General features: G+C 53.6%; 2 protein-coding genes across 2 annotated transcripts; both read left to right on the top strand.

Moving 5' to 3' along the window:
- Positions 1 to 3,937: 3,937 nt before the first annotated feature.
- On the top strand, positions 3,938 to 4,345 carry LPMP_351680 (poly-zinc finger protein 2, putative; the record flags this gene model as incomplete). The annotated part of the gene is made up of 1 exon (XM_010704803.1): positions 3,938 to 4,345. The coding sequence occupies one exon, from the start codon at positions 3,938 to 3,940 to the stop codon at positions 4,343 to 4,345; it is 408 nt and encodes a 135-aa protein (XP_010703105.1).
- Positions 4,346 to 10,745: 6,400 nt separating this feature from the next.
- On the top strand, positions 10,746 to 15,830 carry LPMP_351670 (clathrin heavy chain, putative; the record flags this gene model as incomplete). The annotated part of the gene is made up of 1 exon (XM_010704802.1): positions 10,746 to 15,830. One exon carries the CDS (start codon positions 10,746 to 10,748, stop codon positions 15,828 to 15,830), a length of 5,085 nt encoding a protein of 1,694 aa, XP_010703104.1.
- Between the last annotated feature and the right edge of the window lie 328 nt (positions 15,831 to 16,158).

Here is a 16,158-nt window from a genome sequence, read left to right as displayed (position 1 = left end):
ACTTCCTGATGGCAAGTCGAGCCACACAGCACCACCGCCGCGCGAATAGGATTGAAAAGATGCTAAGAAATGGTTTAGGCTTCATGCGTTTTCTTTTTTCTTTTTCCTGCGTGCCTCCGCCGTCTGGTGCTTTCTGCCCTCTTCCCTCTTTCTTATCCAGCATGTGCGCAAGGTCCACCTAAGGACTTGCAAGGACAACTGTGCAAGGAGTTTGCTCCTGCACTTTTTGTTTCCGCTTCCATCTCGATAGTCAAAGGGAGGAGGAGGAGAAGAAAACCATTCAGAACGGAAAGCAAAAAAAAATGAGCCCTCCCCCCAAACAGAACTTTGCATCTGCCCTTCAATGACGGCGACGATGGTGCACCGCGTGTGTAACCGCAATAAAGGGAGAACGGCGCTAAGAAACGCATCCGCATTTTTTCAAGGAAGAAAGCAACAAGATGAGCAAGGAGAAGGTGGTTGCTTCACAACACACTACATGGCAGCTCTCGGTTTAGGTGGTGTGAAGAAGGGGAGGATAACGCGCAGCACCCTCTCGTAGTCGTTTTCTACCATTTACAGAAGTGCCATCTCTCTCTCTCTGTCACGGCTGTTGCGTCCTCCACTCCTTTCGCGAAAGGCGGCGATCAGCTCACAAAGGAAGTCCCAACATACCGGCCCCCCCCGCGTTCCCAGGCAGTAGGGAAAAGAACAACGCCAGAGGGAGTATGTGGTTGCGACTTCTCTTTTTTTTTTTTTGTGATGAAGATGCAGCCGAGCTGAAGGCGACTGTTGACGCCAGAAAACAAAAATGAGGCCCAACGCAAGTGTGGCTCTTATGGAAGACGTCGACAGGACTCACTCTCTCTCCCCTGCCCACTTCTCTCCGCTCCACAGGCGGGGAGGTCTAAACCAAAGAAGAAGCGTGTTTCTCTGTGCGTGTGTGTGTATGTCTTGCAGCGCATCGCCTCTCTTTTGCTTCCCCCCTTCGTTTTCCTACTGTTAAGTGTGGGCGACGTCTTTGTGCCCCCCCCCCCCATACACACCCACATGCACCTTTACTGAGCTGTTTTTCTCTCTTCGTTTCTGTTTTCTTTTTTTTGCGGCTCTAAACGCACTATTTGTTCGTTTCTCTTAAGTCTTTCGTTTCTTCTATCAACTTTCGCTCTCACTATGGGATTGCGGGTGTGTGCGTGTACGTGTGCATCTTGTGTTTACTCCTCTGCGAGATCGAATAAAGCAGCTGCCATGTACTGAAATGAGCGAACAAAAGCAAAAGACCGAGCAAAACGAAAAAAATTCCCCACAAATGCATAAGTTTTGGCCACCTTGTGAGCGTGTTTCGTAGAGAGGGGGGCGCGGTGTACGGTGCAGTGGGTGCCATCGCTCAAAGGCGCTACGTCATGCGCAGGCATGTGTTTCGACTCTGCGCAACCACGTCCGTGTGTGCTCCTGCGTGCGTGCGGCACTAACTTTTCCTCTTGAGGAGGAAATACAGGGGAGAGTGCTGCAGGAAGGCAGCGCAGGTGCGAGTGTACCAGTGATGCAGAAACAGTGGGCAGAATGATCGGCGTGCGTGTGCCTCGCGTGAGACTCGGGGAAAAGAGTTGCTAAGTTATCCAGGTATCATCTTTCTCCCTTTCCGCCTCGTTCTCTTGCATCCTGGTGCGTGCCGGTGCACCCATATGTGCGGGGATTTTGCGCGAGCATCGTCTCCCCGCTTCTCGATACCGAGGTTTTGCTGCCTACACTCTGCGTCGTCATCTTTCCTAGAATGTTGCGCGCGTATTCACGTACGCACGCATGCTAAAACAACTCTCCTTGAAAAGCCTTAACCGCAGTACTCTCGAAGCATTTTCTTTCCCTTCACTTTTTCCGTTGTTCTGTCATGCGCTTAACGGCCGGAGAAGGTGGGAGGGCGTCAGAGGTGAAGACATGGCTACTCTGTGCAACACCGCCTTCATCCTGTGCTTTCTTCTCAATCTTTAATGAGTCAAGTGATCTGCGTGCTCATGCGGTGGTGTTGAACGACGGAGACGTCACGTAATTCATGCAAGAAGAATGTGCGAGTCCTTGGAGGGAGGGGCGCGCGCACGTATAAGCATGCGTAGCTTATGCCGCGTGCCCAGCTGTCGTCACTGAGGAGGACAGCTGGGCACGCTCTGTCTACGCGCGCGTGCCATACACGGCAACAGCGGCGCACTGGCGATTTGTTTGTGTCACTAAGCGCACAGGCGAGGGGGAGAGCAGTGGCAGTGCTGTAAGCAGTTTCAACGACGAGGGTGGGATTTTTGGTGGTGGTGCCATACGTTGTATATTCACCAGGCTAGTCTCGCTGTTTTGAACACGTTGTGCAGGTCAAAGGAGGCGCTCTCATGGGTGTTTAGGCTTTGGAAGTGAAGGGGCATTGCCGTATGAGTGGGAGGGGGTGTGGAGAAGACAGCGCAGGTGGATCGCCATGTTAACGACGAGCATGCAAAGAGAGCACCCATGACGGGTAGCCACTCTCGTAGTCGTTTCTTTTTGCGCAAAGGGAGAGGAAGCGATAGTGGTGAGGTGTAGTGATGGTGCACCTGCACACACAAAACAGCATGTAAAGCGTCTGGATGTGGCGTGTAGAGAGGTGATGTGGTTTCAGGCTTTTTTGTGTGTGCGGGTGCGGCATAGCCACGTTGCAACTGCGATGCTGGAGTAGTAGTTGCACTTTCCGGCAGCGACAGGTGTGTTTCTCCCCAATTCTCTAGCGAAAAAGAAGCAATCATGCAACGCGGCAAGCACAAGACCAGAGCACAATTGCGAATGGACCTTCGATGCGAGAGGCAGTGATGCACACCCCAGGCGCCTGAGGTGGTGTGAAGGTCGGAGATGAGGCGAAATCGGCAGGGGGATAGGGCGCCTCCTAGTCCACTGTGGGCGGAGGCTGCGCAGAGTCAAAAAGAAAAAGACATCAACAGCATGAATGAATGCCGTTTGTGTTGCTGACCGAGACACGGACGACGCGTGAGACGTGCCTCCTCGTGTGTCGTCGTTACTCAACAAGTTATATTGAGTGTGTCTGGTGCGTGCGTGTGTGAAGAGTGCGTATGGCACAATGGTGGCTTTGACAGCTTGGCGTTGGCTTTTCTGCTCGTTTGTGTTTCCCTCCGCTGCTGATGTGATCTCGTTGTCCTGCTCTGACCTTTAGTGTAGGAGTGCGTGTGGCTCGTGTTTTGCCGCATGGCGACCCTACTTCAGCTATAATGCACCTTTGAAGCGAACTGCGCGGTGCGCGATGCCGTCTTGCTCGAACTCCTTTTTGAGCGGACTTTTTTTGATACACCCAAGAGGGGAGAGAGGCGGGAGGTGACTGCACATTTAGCCTCACCCAGCGAGAAAGGCGCCGCAACATGAATCAAGGGCGAAGCAGGGCCACCTCGGTGGTCTCCCGACGAGGCTGACGGCACACGTTGACTGCACCTCGTGATACGCCCGTGGAGAGGCAACACGTAGTGGAATGGCGTGTTGAACTGTCTGCATTTTCGAGAGGGGGGCATCCCTACAAGGACAAACGCGGCCGTTACGTGAGTGATGGAGGGCTGCATGTGTGTGGTGTGTGCGTTTTGAGCTCCGATGCGCGCACGTGCGCGATCAGTTACATCTCCTTTACGGTGCTTTGCTTGTTCTTCTCTCCTTTTTTTTTCTCTCTCCATTTCTGCTGCTGTTTGCATTCACGCCTCTGCCGATTATCACTCTCATATTGTTTTTTTTTTTCATTTCTCCTCACACGCATACCAACACACATACACACACCCACACACGCACCTCCACACACGCACGCAGGATCTCTCTCTTTCTCTCTCCGTTTCCTCCCGCCTGTTGTTTTCCTTTGTTTTCTCGTATTTCTCTGTAATCACTCTTGCGCTTCACTTCAGTCACTCTCTCTCTCTTCTCCTCCCCCGGTTAACTTCAAAATACAAAGATGGTTTGCTATCGCTGCGGTGGTGTTGGTCACCAGAGCCGCGAGTGCACGTCCGCGGCGGACTCTGCACCGTGCTTCCGCTGTGGCCAGCCCGGCCACGTTGCCAAAGAGTGCCTGAGCACGATCTCGGCTGAGGAGGCGCCTTGCTTCTTCTGCCGCAAGGCGGGCCACCGTGCACGCGAGTGCCCGGAAGCGCCGCCAAAGTCCGAGACGGTGATGTGCTACAACTGCTCGCAGAAGGGTCACATCGCGAGCGAGTGCACCAACAATCCACACTGCTACCTGTGCAACGAGGATGGTCATGTTGGTCGCTCGTGCCCGGCGGCGCCGAAGCGCTCGGCTGCGGACAAGACGTGCCGCAAGTGCGGCAAGAAGGGTCACCTCCGCAAAGACTGCCCCGAGGCCTAATGAATGTTTGGGTTGTATATGCATCGAGTTGATGATAAGAGAGCCGAGGAAAAGGAAGAGGGCGAGTCATTAGGGAACGAAAGGGACAGTAAAAAACGGAGCCGTTTTTGTTTTTTCTTCGTGCACGTTGCGGTGTGTGTGTGTGTGTGTGTGTTGCGCGCGCGAGGATGTGTTGTTCATCCTCCGCCACACCCATCTGCTCCTCGGTTGCCTTCTTTTTTTTCTTTTCTTTTCGCGTTTCCTTTGCTCTTTTTTTGGGTTTCCTCTCCCCACCGTTCCACTGCTCAACTGGCCTGGTTCGATGGAGTACGCACAAACTCTTTTTTTTCTTGTACGGTTGCCGCGCTTCGTTAGCATTTCGATCCTCGTTTCGAGAACACTAGCCCCTAATGCGATCTTGATCGCCCCCCTTGCGCGCCGTCACCGCGGCAATTCCCACCGAGCTTACTCGCCCTGCGCACGTGCCTTTCACTCCCTTGCATCTGTGTCCTTTCCATTTCCCCTGTTCCTGTGTGCAGCTGCTGAATCAAAGACGAAGGGAACATGTTTCATGCAGGGCGCAAGTGAACCGAAGCGCGCTTCTGCCGATGAAATACATTTCACCCCTTATTTCCACCCCTCCTTTTCACCTCTCTCTCGCTCTCCTATTATGTGTTGACTCTTAACCGTCAAGGGGAGGACGGAGAAGAACAGCGAAATCTGTGGAGAATAAAATAAGAAAGGGGCAGGGGAGAGGATGAAGGGGAGACAGTGAGAGGAAGGCGAATGCTTGTTCTGGGCAACAACGTGCGGATGTTTATTGTTGGCGCTCAGCTGTGGCCGTACTCGGGAGTTCAAAGTGTAGAGGAACGCCGCGAGAAAGGGGGGGAAGGAGGGCTGTGAGGGGGAGGACTAGGGAGAGGAGGCGGACGGGAATGATAGGAGCAGGGATGCTTGTATCTCTTTGCGTGTGTCTGTGCGGCCCTTCTCACTGCGCGGACGGTTAGCAAATACACGCTGACAGAAAGTAGAGGGGATGCATGCGCGCGTTAGGGGGACGAGGAAAAGGAGCGCAAAGAAAAACAAGAAGCACACCACACGCGCGTAATCGGCAAGAGCTGAGCGGAAAAAAAAACAATACGAGAAGCGCGCAGTAGGCGGACCACAGGTGAGGCTCTCCTTTCAGAAGTCTTTTGTCTGCTCTCGATCCTCTTCCCTCTCTGGTTTCCGCTTTTAGTGTGCCTTTTTTTTCCGTATTGTCCAAGGCCACTGTCTGTCTGTCTGTCTGTCTACCTGTGCGTGCATGCATCGCAGTGCACACACCTACGCGCGAGTTGATGTGCACTTGTGCACGTGCGTATGCTTTCTCTTGATTGGTCTTCTTGTTTCCCTCCCCGATTGGCGTTTGCTTCGCAGGCTGTGGAGCTATTCGTAGGGAGGGGAAGAGGGGGAGGGAGACAACGAATGACACGCAAAAGAAAAAACAAAAGAAGTGCGTTTATTGTTCGCTTTTCTTAATTTGTGTGCGTGTACGTGTTTGCCTGTGTGTCTACTTACCAAAGAGCGACAAGAAGCGCTCGCCGTAGAAGCGAAGAACTTCTTGTGGTGGCAATGGAAAGGAAGGGGGAAAACAGGAGACAGAACAAAAGACAAGTGAGCGAAACTGAAAAGGAGGGTGTGGGAGGGAGGGAGGGAGGGAGGGGGGGGGGTGAATGAGGTGACAGGGCAAGGTCAACTGTCTTAGCTGTGAGATTAGCTGCCCATACGAACGAAAAGCGAGCGCTTCGCCCACTCTCCTCAGCTTTTTTTTTTCGCTTTCATATATGATCGCTCCTTGTCTTTTTTCTTTGTTTCGTTTTCAGATCTTTTTTTTTATGTATTTCTCTTCTTCTGCTTTCGACTCTGTCGGAGTGTAATGTTTCAAGACCTCTCTGTGTGTGTGAAGGGGGCGGTGTCCATGTGCAGATGCACTGCAGTGCGCGTGCGTGCGTGTTAGCATACACGCGTTTACATGTCTGTGTGTCCATCATCTGTCCTCTGGTTGTCTGAGATTGTTCTCGCTCAGAGGACCGTTTCTTTTATATTTCGGCTTCTTGTCCCTGCGCTTCTCTTTTGTCTCTGCTGTGCTCCTTGCTTGTTTCCATCTGCGTGTTGTGTGTGCATGCCTGTGCGTATGAGTGTATCTGATGGCTTGTAGCTTTTTTTCCACATCTGCTTCCTTGACTGCATCGTCGCATACCTATCAAAGCTTCTTGCAAGTGAGGAAGTGTGTTTGCTTACGGAGAAAACGTCGGGCGTCAGCAGCACCAGTGCCAGCACAGGAGTTACCGCATAGTTGGTTACGCAAAAAATTAGAATCGACCTACATGCTTTCGATAGGCACATCAAGCGCTGGAACAGCGGGGAATCTAGGCGGGGAGAAGCTCCATCTATGCCGCATGGGTAGAAGAACGACGAAACAACCCTCCTCCCCCTCTCCCCAAGGGAAAAAAATCCTCTGACATCAATTTCCTCTTCCCCCTTTTCACTCTCGCTTATTATTATCATTATTTTTTTCTCTTCTGACCTCTTTCTGTGTTTTTCTGTTTCTCTTTACGTCTTCGTTCTCCCACGATTCTTTTCTTGTCATTTTTGGTGCTCTGTAGTAGAGCGTAGGGAGGTCATCAGCGCCTTCTCCTTCTTCCTCTGTTCACGTCCGAGATGCTTCTCTTGGGTATTTCTTTTCCTTTTCTTTTGACCTAAAGAGGGCGCTCCTTCGCAACCCTCCCCCCTCCCCCACTTTTTTTATTTGTATTGCATGCTAGAGTGTTCCCTTTAGCCCGCTTTAACAGTGCGTTGAGGTGCTCCTGTTTTCGCTCTCTCCCCCCTTTTCTCTCTTCCTTTTGGTCCTGCAACACATCGTCGGATTCTCTTGTTCTTCCTTTAAGTTTTCCCTTTTCTAGGTTGTTGTGCGTCTACGTGTAGTCTTGTACGCATGTGTGAGAGTAGATGAGTGGAGAGAAGGAAGGTCGGAGCTCTCCACCTCTGCGCACTTCTCCGTTTCTCTTCCTCCCTCCCCCCTCTCTCTCTCTCTCTATGTGCGCTTATGTGTGCGTCTTTATCTCAAACTCGTTAGCTCTTTTTAATGTATGTTTCCTTCGTTGCCTTCCTTTTTTCATTAAACTTTGCTTTGACGACTTTAAGGGGTTTAGTCAACGCCTGCGAACAATACACTCCCCTCGAAAACACGCTCACAAAGGACAAAAAAAAAGAGGTGCACGAGTAGCAGCCGAGTGCCCCCTTTCCCACTCACACTTCCTGTCCTTTCCCTTTACATGATCTCTGTTTCCCTTCCCTCACCGTATGTTCACTCTTTTTTCTCCTGTTTTTCATTCCCACCTCCTACGTTGGTCGTCACGCGAGTGCGTCTCTCTCTGTCTCTCTCTTTCTCCCTTGGGGGTGAAAGGCTAAGTTGACGTGAGCGTGTGTGTGTGCGAGTCTGGGCGTTCCACGTGTGAGCCGACGGACGCCAGACTTGATGTATGTGTTTGCGGTGAGCAACAACAACAACAAAAAGACAAGGCGTATCGCGGAGGATGGCCCTAATAGCGAAAAAGAAAAAAATCAAAGTGTAAACACAAGCAGAATGAGAGAAAAGCGAAAGGAGCGAGTTCAGAAATGGACCAAAAAAGGAGAAAAAACCCATTGGGAGTGGAAAGTTCTGTGACGTGTGCATGTGCGAGTGTAGTGGTGGTGCCGATGAGGGAGGAGGTACACAGCAGAGGCGAACAAACACGTTGACATGCCTGCAGCATCGGTACAACTCCTCCCTATAGAGTCACTCAGAAAGCGTTTTTTTTTTTCTGCTTTGGTCCCCCCGTCCTACAGCCACCATCAGCACTTTCGATGAGAAAAGTGATTCTGGTTTCACATTTGGCCGAGGATGCTCTCAGGCGTGCGCGTGTGGTCCCGCCCTCTTTTTTTTCTCTGTTGCTTTTGGTACCTGAGATACTGGCACCCCCAAAGGAACCATAGGCGCGAAAAAAATCACCGTCTCAAGTGCTTGTGCTCTTGTCTTGCTGCTGCTTGCGTGTACACGTGTCTGATCCAACAATCTTTCCCCTTCCCTTCCCCCCCTCCCTTCTCCCCTCATCGTGCAGGCCACTTATCGAGTGCTGAGTGTCGGTGCGTGCGCGTGTGTGTGGTGTGATCGTGTGTCGTTGGTGATGGCGAGTCTATCAGTATATATATATATATATTTTTTTTTTGGCGGTGGTGGGTGGTGGTGCTGGGAATTGTGACGGTGCTGACTCTCTACGCACATTTTTTTTTCGCTCTTTTCTGCTCGTTTCTTCTCCCTCAACTTCTTAGCTCTACTCCTTTGCATCTTCACCTCGATTTTTTCGCTCCTCATTTCCCTCCCTTTCGTCTCTCACGTTTGATGAGTTGGGTTTCTTGTGTGCTTCTCTCTCTTTCTCTCTCTGCGTACGTGCCTGTCATTAATGTGTGTCCCTTTTTTTTCTTTTCGATGGAGAAGGTGCAAGGCCATGCCAAAGTGCATTTCATCAAATTTGGAGCGTCTTCCACTTTTCCCATCAGGTGCCTCTTTTTTTTTTGTCTTGTTCACTTCAACGCTGCGCTCTCACGTTTCCCCGCCCCCTCCGCCTCTCATCCTTTCGTTCACCTGGACTGAATGTTTCGCTTCTCTCTAACGCCCCTTTTCCCCGTCGTGCGATGAGGTCGATCAAGAGAGGCAGCAGAAGCAGCCAAAAGAAAGAGAGCAGGCCAAGGTGAAGGGGCACGAAAAGGGCAGCGAACAGGCGAGCACCCCCCCCCCCTACCACCACACACACACAGACTTGCACACCGAGCGAAGCATACACGCGAAGGTTTTAATGGTATAGCTAAGCAAATCAACACCAACAAACAAGGAAACCAAAGAAAAGTGCAGCGAGCGAGGATGCCCTCGTTCTGCGGCATCGGAGAGCGGTGTGCCCATGTTTCTTGGCCCCAAGAAAAGAGAAGGCGCAACAGCGAGACACTGACAGAGGGGGGGAGACGGCCATAGCAAACGCCATTGGACACCAGGGCCGGATGCAATGCGAAGGGAGAATGGGCAGCGGGTGAGGAAAAACGCTAAGGAGGAGGATGAAAGACAGGTGTCTGCGCGTGTGAGGGTGTGACGCGTATTGATTCTCCTTTCTGATTCCTTTCCTTCCTTTTTAGAGGCTTTCTCTGTTCCACTAGCTCAGCGCGTGCTATTTTCGAGCCTTGCGAGGTCTATCCCCTCATCTCTGTTTCGTTTTGCTGCTCGCTTCTCTGTTGCAGAACGACTACATGAGGTGCTGTAGCACCTTCCCAGAAGGTGAGCAACAGCACTTGAAAAGGGCAAAAAGTTGTCGCATAGTGTGGGCGGATGTCGACCTCTGAAGCGCTGACAACAGCCCCTGGGTGGCACGGTTCGCCGACTGTGTACTCCTTGTTTGCCGCTTGCTCTCAAGCACTTGGGGTCTACACCCCTGAGTGGAGGGTATGTGTATTATATATGCGTGTGCTTCTCCTGCACCACGAACGCTGTAGGAACGGAATAAAAAAAAAAAAGAAGGCTGTGGACCCCTCTTGAAGTAAGGGAGAGAGAAGGGTGCCGGCCAATTCGATATATCGGCGCGTGCATAGGCGTCACAGCTCTCCCCATCTCGCTCATACCTCTTTGCTCCTTCTCTGTGCTCGCTCTCCCTTGCCTCACATCTGCACCTACACACACGCCCGCGAACGATACACGTGCTATGTTGAATAGCCAGCTTCATCACTCCCCCACCTCGTACAGTGTGTAAATTGTGTGTGTGCGTTGAGCATTGGTCATTCCCTTTTTTTTTTGCGTGTGTTTGTTTCTTTTTGGTTGGTTCACCGTTCACGGCCTTTGCTTCTGCCTCTCGAGCTTTGTTCGACACTGCCGTGGGTTAGTTGACTTACGTGATCATATTGGGCTGTGTACCAGTGACGCCTCCTTTTACTTTCTCTTCTCTCTCTTGTGTGTGCGCGAGAGGTAGAGGGTACTCTGTGCCTCACACTCCACCACTCTCAACTCTACACAGGAAGGCCCAAGGGGGGGAAGGGGGGCGCAGAGCGAGCCCTGCAAACGCGGCGATATCCCGAACGAAAGAAAAGCAGTCATACACAACTCAGTGCTGACAAAGGCGAATTGCTTTGCCTTTTTTTTTTCTCTCTCCTTTGCATTGCAAGTTATTTCTATCCTTTTTTTGTTGTCTTTCCCTCTCGGCGTTTGTGCGTGGACTGCCTTTAGCGCTCCTTTGTTTACCTCCTTTGGAGCTTTGGACGTCTTGATCTCATTGTTTACCCCCAATTCACACTCACATTCACTCATTTCTACAGCAAACGAGCGGCGTGCTGTTACTTAGCACGCAAGAGAAGAAACGGCAAGATGAACTCTCCCTCACTTTCTTTGGAGGTCTTTCAACTTAACTCCGTCTCGGGTGGCCTCCGCCCGGGTTCCATCGCCTTCAAAAATGTCACGGTAGAGAGCGAGAAATATGTCTGCGTCCGCGATGTGCAGGAGGACGGGCAGACATCACTCGTCATCGTCGATATCGAGAAGTGTGAGAGCATTCGAAACAACGTCAAGGATGCGGAGTCGTGTATTATGAACCCCAGGTCGAAAATCCTGGCGCTCCGCAGTGGTCGCAACCTGCAGGTGTTCGACGTGGAGGCCTCGCGACGTCTCAAGGCGACGCTTTTCCACGACGATGTCGTCCACTGGTGCTGGATTGACGACCGTACTCTGGGCATTGTGACGGGGAAGGCCGTCTACCACTGGAGCCTCGATGGCGCCGCCGACGACGCGCCGCTGCACATCTTCGACCGCAGCGCGGACTACGACGGCTCCGTGCAGGTGCTCTCGTACCGCAGCGACGAGCAGAAGAAGTGGCTTCTCGTGACAGGTGTAGCCCGCGACCCATCGGGTGCTATGGTGGGCAAGGCGTTGCTGTACAGCGTTGAGAACCGCAGCAGTCGTGTGCTTGACGGTCATGCGTGCTGCTTCATCTCCACCCCCACCCCGTCCGAATCTCGCAAGTGTAACGTGATGTGCCTTGCCTGGAACAGTCCCCAGCAGGGCGGCCAGGTCATGATCATGGAGTTGCCGACCGGCTCCAAGACAGATTTGTCGTTGCCACGGCGGATTTACAACCTGCGCATTCAACCCGGCGACTTCCCAGTCGCCATGCACGTTTCGGACCGCCACAAGTTGTTGACCGTGGTGACGAGCCGCGGCACCTTTGCGTTGATGGACATCTTTACCGGAGTCATTGTGGCCGAGCAGCAGTTCACGCCGGCAGTAGTGTTCCGTGGCGCAGGCGACAACAAGGTTGGCGGTGTCGTGTGCGTCAACAACCAGGGCTCCGTTATGCGCATCGGCCCGAACGACAGCGGCATCATCAACTATATTAAGAACAGCATGCAAAACCCTGAGCTGGCTCTGCGCATCGCCTCCACGGCGAACCTCGGGGGTGTCGATGACCTCTTCAAAGTGCAGCTGGACAACTACCTGCGCATTGGCAACGTCGAGGAGGCCACCCGGATATGCTTGCGCGCCCCGGGGAACATGCTGCGCACCCGTGAGATTCTCATGAATTTCATGCAAATGCCGCAGCAGCCGGGCCAGCCGCCGGCTATCTCGACCTACTTCAAGATTGTGCTGGCGGAGACGAGCCTGAACGAGTACGAGTCTGTCGAACTTGCGCGCGCGGTGGTACCCAAGGGTGGCATTGGCTACGTGAAGCAGCAGTTTGACGAGGGAAAGCTGACGGCCTCGGAGGAGCTCGGCGACATGGTTCAGCAGGCGGACCCCAACATGGCGCTGAAGATTTTCCACCAGGGCAACGTCCACGCCAAGGTGCTCAACGTGCTGCTGCAGCGCAACGAAACGCAGAAGGCGGTGGAGTATTGCAAGCGATCCAACTTCTCGCCGGATTGGCGCGTCATCGTGAACAACTTCATCCGGGTTGCGCCACAGGACGCCGTCAATCTTTGCCTGATGCTCTACCGCGAGATGGGTGACAAGCCGGTGCTCAGCGCGGAGGAGATAATGGACATGTTCGTGTCGGCCCAGCAAATTCAACAGGCGACCGAGTTCCTTCTGGAGGTTCTGCGCGATCACAACGACGAGTCGACGATGGACCTGCAAACGAAGCTACTGGAGATAAACCTCAAGTACTCGCACCCGTCCGTCGCCGACAAGATCTTCGTCCGGAATATTTGCCAGTACTACGACGGCATGAAGCTCGCCCCGCTCTGCGAGCGGGCCGGTCTGCACCAGCACGCGATTGAGTGCTATATGATTGCTCAGAAACAGGACCCCAACCTCAACAACCTCTCCAGCATCCGCCGCTGCCTAAAACAGTTGCAGAGCTTTAACCCTGAGTGGCTCGTCGAGTTCTTCGGTAAGCTCAACAAGCAGGACAGCCTCAAGTGCCTCGAGGACCTCTGCACCAACTCGCGCCAGAGCTTCAAGGTACTTGTGCAGGTGGCCACCAAGTACAGTGACGCTCTCGGCTCCACCGACCTCATAGGCATGTTCCTTGAACACAACCTGTACGACGTGCTCTACTACTATCTCGGGGCCGTGGTACCGTACACGCGTGATGCCGAGGTGCACTTCCGCTACATCGAGGCTGCTGCTGAGATGGGTCAAATGCAGGAGCTGGAGCGCATGACGCGCGAGAGCCCGTGCTACGACGCCGAGCGGACGAAGAATTACCTCAAGAGCAAGAAGCTGACGGACCTGTGGCCCTTCATCAACGTCTGTGATCAGCACAACATGGTGAACGAGATGGTGCACTACCTTGTGGAGACGAGCAACGAGAACTACATCGAGCAATACGTGACGCGCCGCAGCCCTGGCAAGACGCCACAGGTAGTGCAGGCCCTCATCGAGTGCAACGTGAGCGAGGACTTTATCACGAACATGCTCTCAGTGGTGGGGACAATGTGCCCCAGTGAGGAGCTCGTGCAGTGTGTGGAGGAGACGGGTCGGCTGCACCTCATCAAGCAGTGGCTCGAGGACCGTCGCAGCGAGAAGAAGACGGACAAGGCACTGTACAATGCGCTGGCGAAGATCTACGTTGACATTGGCCAGAGCCCCGAGCAGTTCCTGGCGGAGAACGAGTACTACGATGCGTTGGTGGTGGGTAGGTACTGTGAGACGCGCGACCCCAACTTGGCCTATATTGCCTATAGCCACGACCACTGCAGCAAGGAGCTGGTCGACCTCTGCTACCGCAACGGCATGTACAAGCAACTGGCCCGCTACCTAGTGAAGGAGCAGGATCTTGACCTGTGGACGAGCGTGCTGGCAGAGGACACGGCTCACCGGCAGCAGCTTGTAGAATCGGTGCAGCAGACTGCCCTGCCAGAGAGTGAGGTGAGCGAGGAGGTGAGCACGACGGTGCGCGCCTTCATGAACGCCAACCTGACGGAGGAGCTGACCGCGCTGCTAAGCCAGATTGTGATGCACGGCCGCTTCCGCAAGAACCGCTTCCTTGAGAACCTTCTTATCATGTCTGCGGTGCGTTCCCGCAAAGATAAGGTGATGGAGTACGTGACGACGCTGGAGGACTACGACGCCGCCGACATTGCACACCTCGCTTCCGGCGCCGGCATGCATGAGGTGGCGTTTGTCGTATACACGCGTCACAACATGCAGAAGGAGGCCATCAAGGTGCTTTTGCAGGATATGAACGATGTTTCGCGCGGCCGAGCCTTTGCACAGAAGACGGACACTGCCGCTGTGTGGTCGGTGTTGGGCGAGTACCTGGTGAAGCAGGACGAGGTGCACGAGGGTATCGAGTGCCTCATCAAGGCCAAGAATCCCGACCTCGTTGTCGAAGTGACCTCTGCTGCGGAGCGCACGAATCAATACAGTGATCTCATCAAATACCTCTCGATGGCACGCCAGTACTCACGCGCAAAGGACAGCAAGATCGACACGGCGCTTGTCATTACGTATGCCAAGACAGGCCGCCTCGGGGAGTTGGAGGAGTTCCTCAAGCAGGCGCACAACGTCAAGATTGGCGCCATTGCTGACAAGTGCTTCGACGAGAAGCTGTACGAGTCCGCGCGCGTGCTGTATACCGTGGCGAACAACTACGCCCGCCTGGCGTCCACGGAAGTGATGCTGAGCAACCTGCCGAATGCCGTCGAGGCGGCCAAGAAGGCCAAGTCGATCAACACATATAAGGAGGTCAATCTGGCGTGCATTGAGGCTGGAGACATGAAGCTGGCTAGCATCTGCGCCGTCCCGGTGGTGCTCAAGGCAGAGGAGGTCAGCGGCATGTACAACCGCTACGAAAGCCGCGGCATGTGGGAGGAACTTTTCTCGGTGCTCAAGATTGCCTCTACTCATCAGGGCGCGCACATGTCTATCTTCACCGAAATGGGCGTTTTGCTGGCCAAGTATAGGCCCGAGAAGCTCATAGAGCACGTGAACATGTACTCAAAGAAGATCAATACCCACAAGATGATCACTGTCTGCGAGCAGTACCACCACTGGATCGTGCTGCGTCTTCTGCACATCAACAACGAGGACTGGCTGGCCGCGGCCAACTTGATGATGCATCGCCACGCGGACACCTTCGACAACGAGATCTTCAAGGAAGTTATTAGCCACCTCGGCGCCAGCGATGTCGTGTACACGGCGATCGGCTTCTACCTCAAGACACACCCTGAGCACCTGAACGACTTCCTGTCCTCCATCTTCAAGCGCGTGGACCCGGAGCGAGTGATGGAGGAGACGATGAGGGTAACACCGATCTATGTGATTCGAGCCTTTCTCGAGACCGCGCAGGAGCGCAACATCAAGAAGGTGAATGAGGCTCTCAATGACCTCTACATCGAGGAGGAAGACTTCAAGACGCTGCGCCACTCCGTTGAGACGTATAACAACTTCGACTCGGAGGAGCTGTCGTCACGGCTAGAAAAGATGGAACTCTTTGAGTTTCGTAAGATTGCCATGCTGCTGCATCGCAAGAACAAGCGCTACGCGCACGCCATTGCAGCCGCAAAGGAGAACAAGCTCTTCGACGAGGCCATCGACACGGCGGCCGAGAGTGCTGACGGCGAGCTGGTGACCAGCCTGCTCGACTACTTCGTGAAGGACTATCCCGATTGCTTTGTGGCGTGTCTCTACAGGTGCTACGACCTGCTGAAGCCCTCGGCGGTGTTGTTGAAGGCGTGGCTGAATCATCGAACTGAGGTAGCAATGCCGTACATGATTCAGGTGCTTCAAGAATACTCGAGCAAGATCGATAGGATGGAGAAGTCGATGGTGGACGCGCAGGCTGCGGCGAAGGATGCGGCTCGTCGTGCCGGCCCAATGCAGGGTCCCAGCGCCGCGCCACTCATGATCGAGCAGGGTGGCGGCATGGTGATGAACGGGATGCCAATGAGTAGGCCCCCGCCGCCGATGAACTTTGGCGCGCCGCTTCAGTTCGGATCTGGGCGGCCCTTCTAGAGGTTTCTGTGTGAACATGCATGTATCTGTGTGAGTGTACTTACCTTGTACAAGCGTGTACGCATTGCTGAGGATGCGCTGCGCGAGGGGCGTATGAGTAATCCTTATTCGCCCTCTTTGGCTAGGGATTCGGCAAGCGGGCAACCACATGGATATCGCTACCTTCTCGTACATGCCTCCCTACTCTTCTCACATTTACTTTCTTGCTCATTTCGGCGTCGACGCCCACGCCAGGTGACCTTGTACGTTTCTTCTGTACTTCATTATGCCTCTCCGCTCTGTTTTACGACTCCTACGAGAACTTCAGGCGCACAGACACACAATCTAT

The sequence above is a fragment of the Leishmania panamensis genome (assembly GCF_000755165.1).
Source record: "Leishmania panamensis strain MHOM/PA/94/PSC-1 chromosome 35 sequence".
NCBI classification, from domain to species: Eukaryota; Euglenozoa; class Kinetoplastea; order Trypanosomatida; family Trypanosomatidae; genus Leishmania; species Leishmania panamensis.
This window is presented reverse-complemented; position numbering and strand designations above follow the sequence as displayed.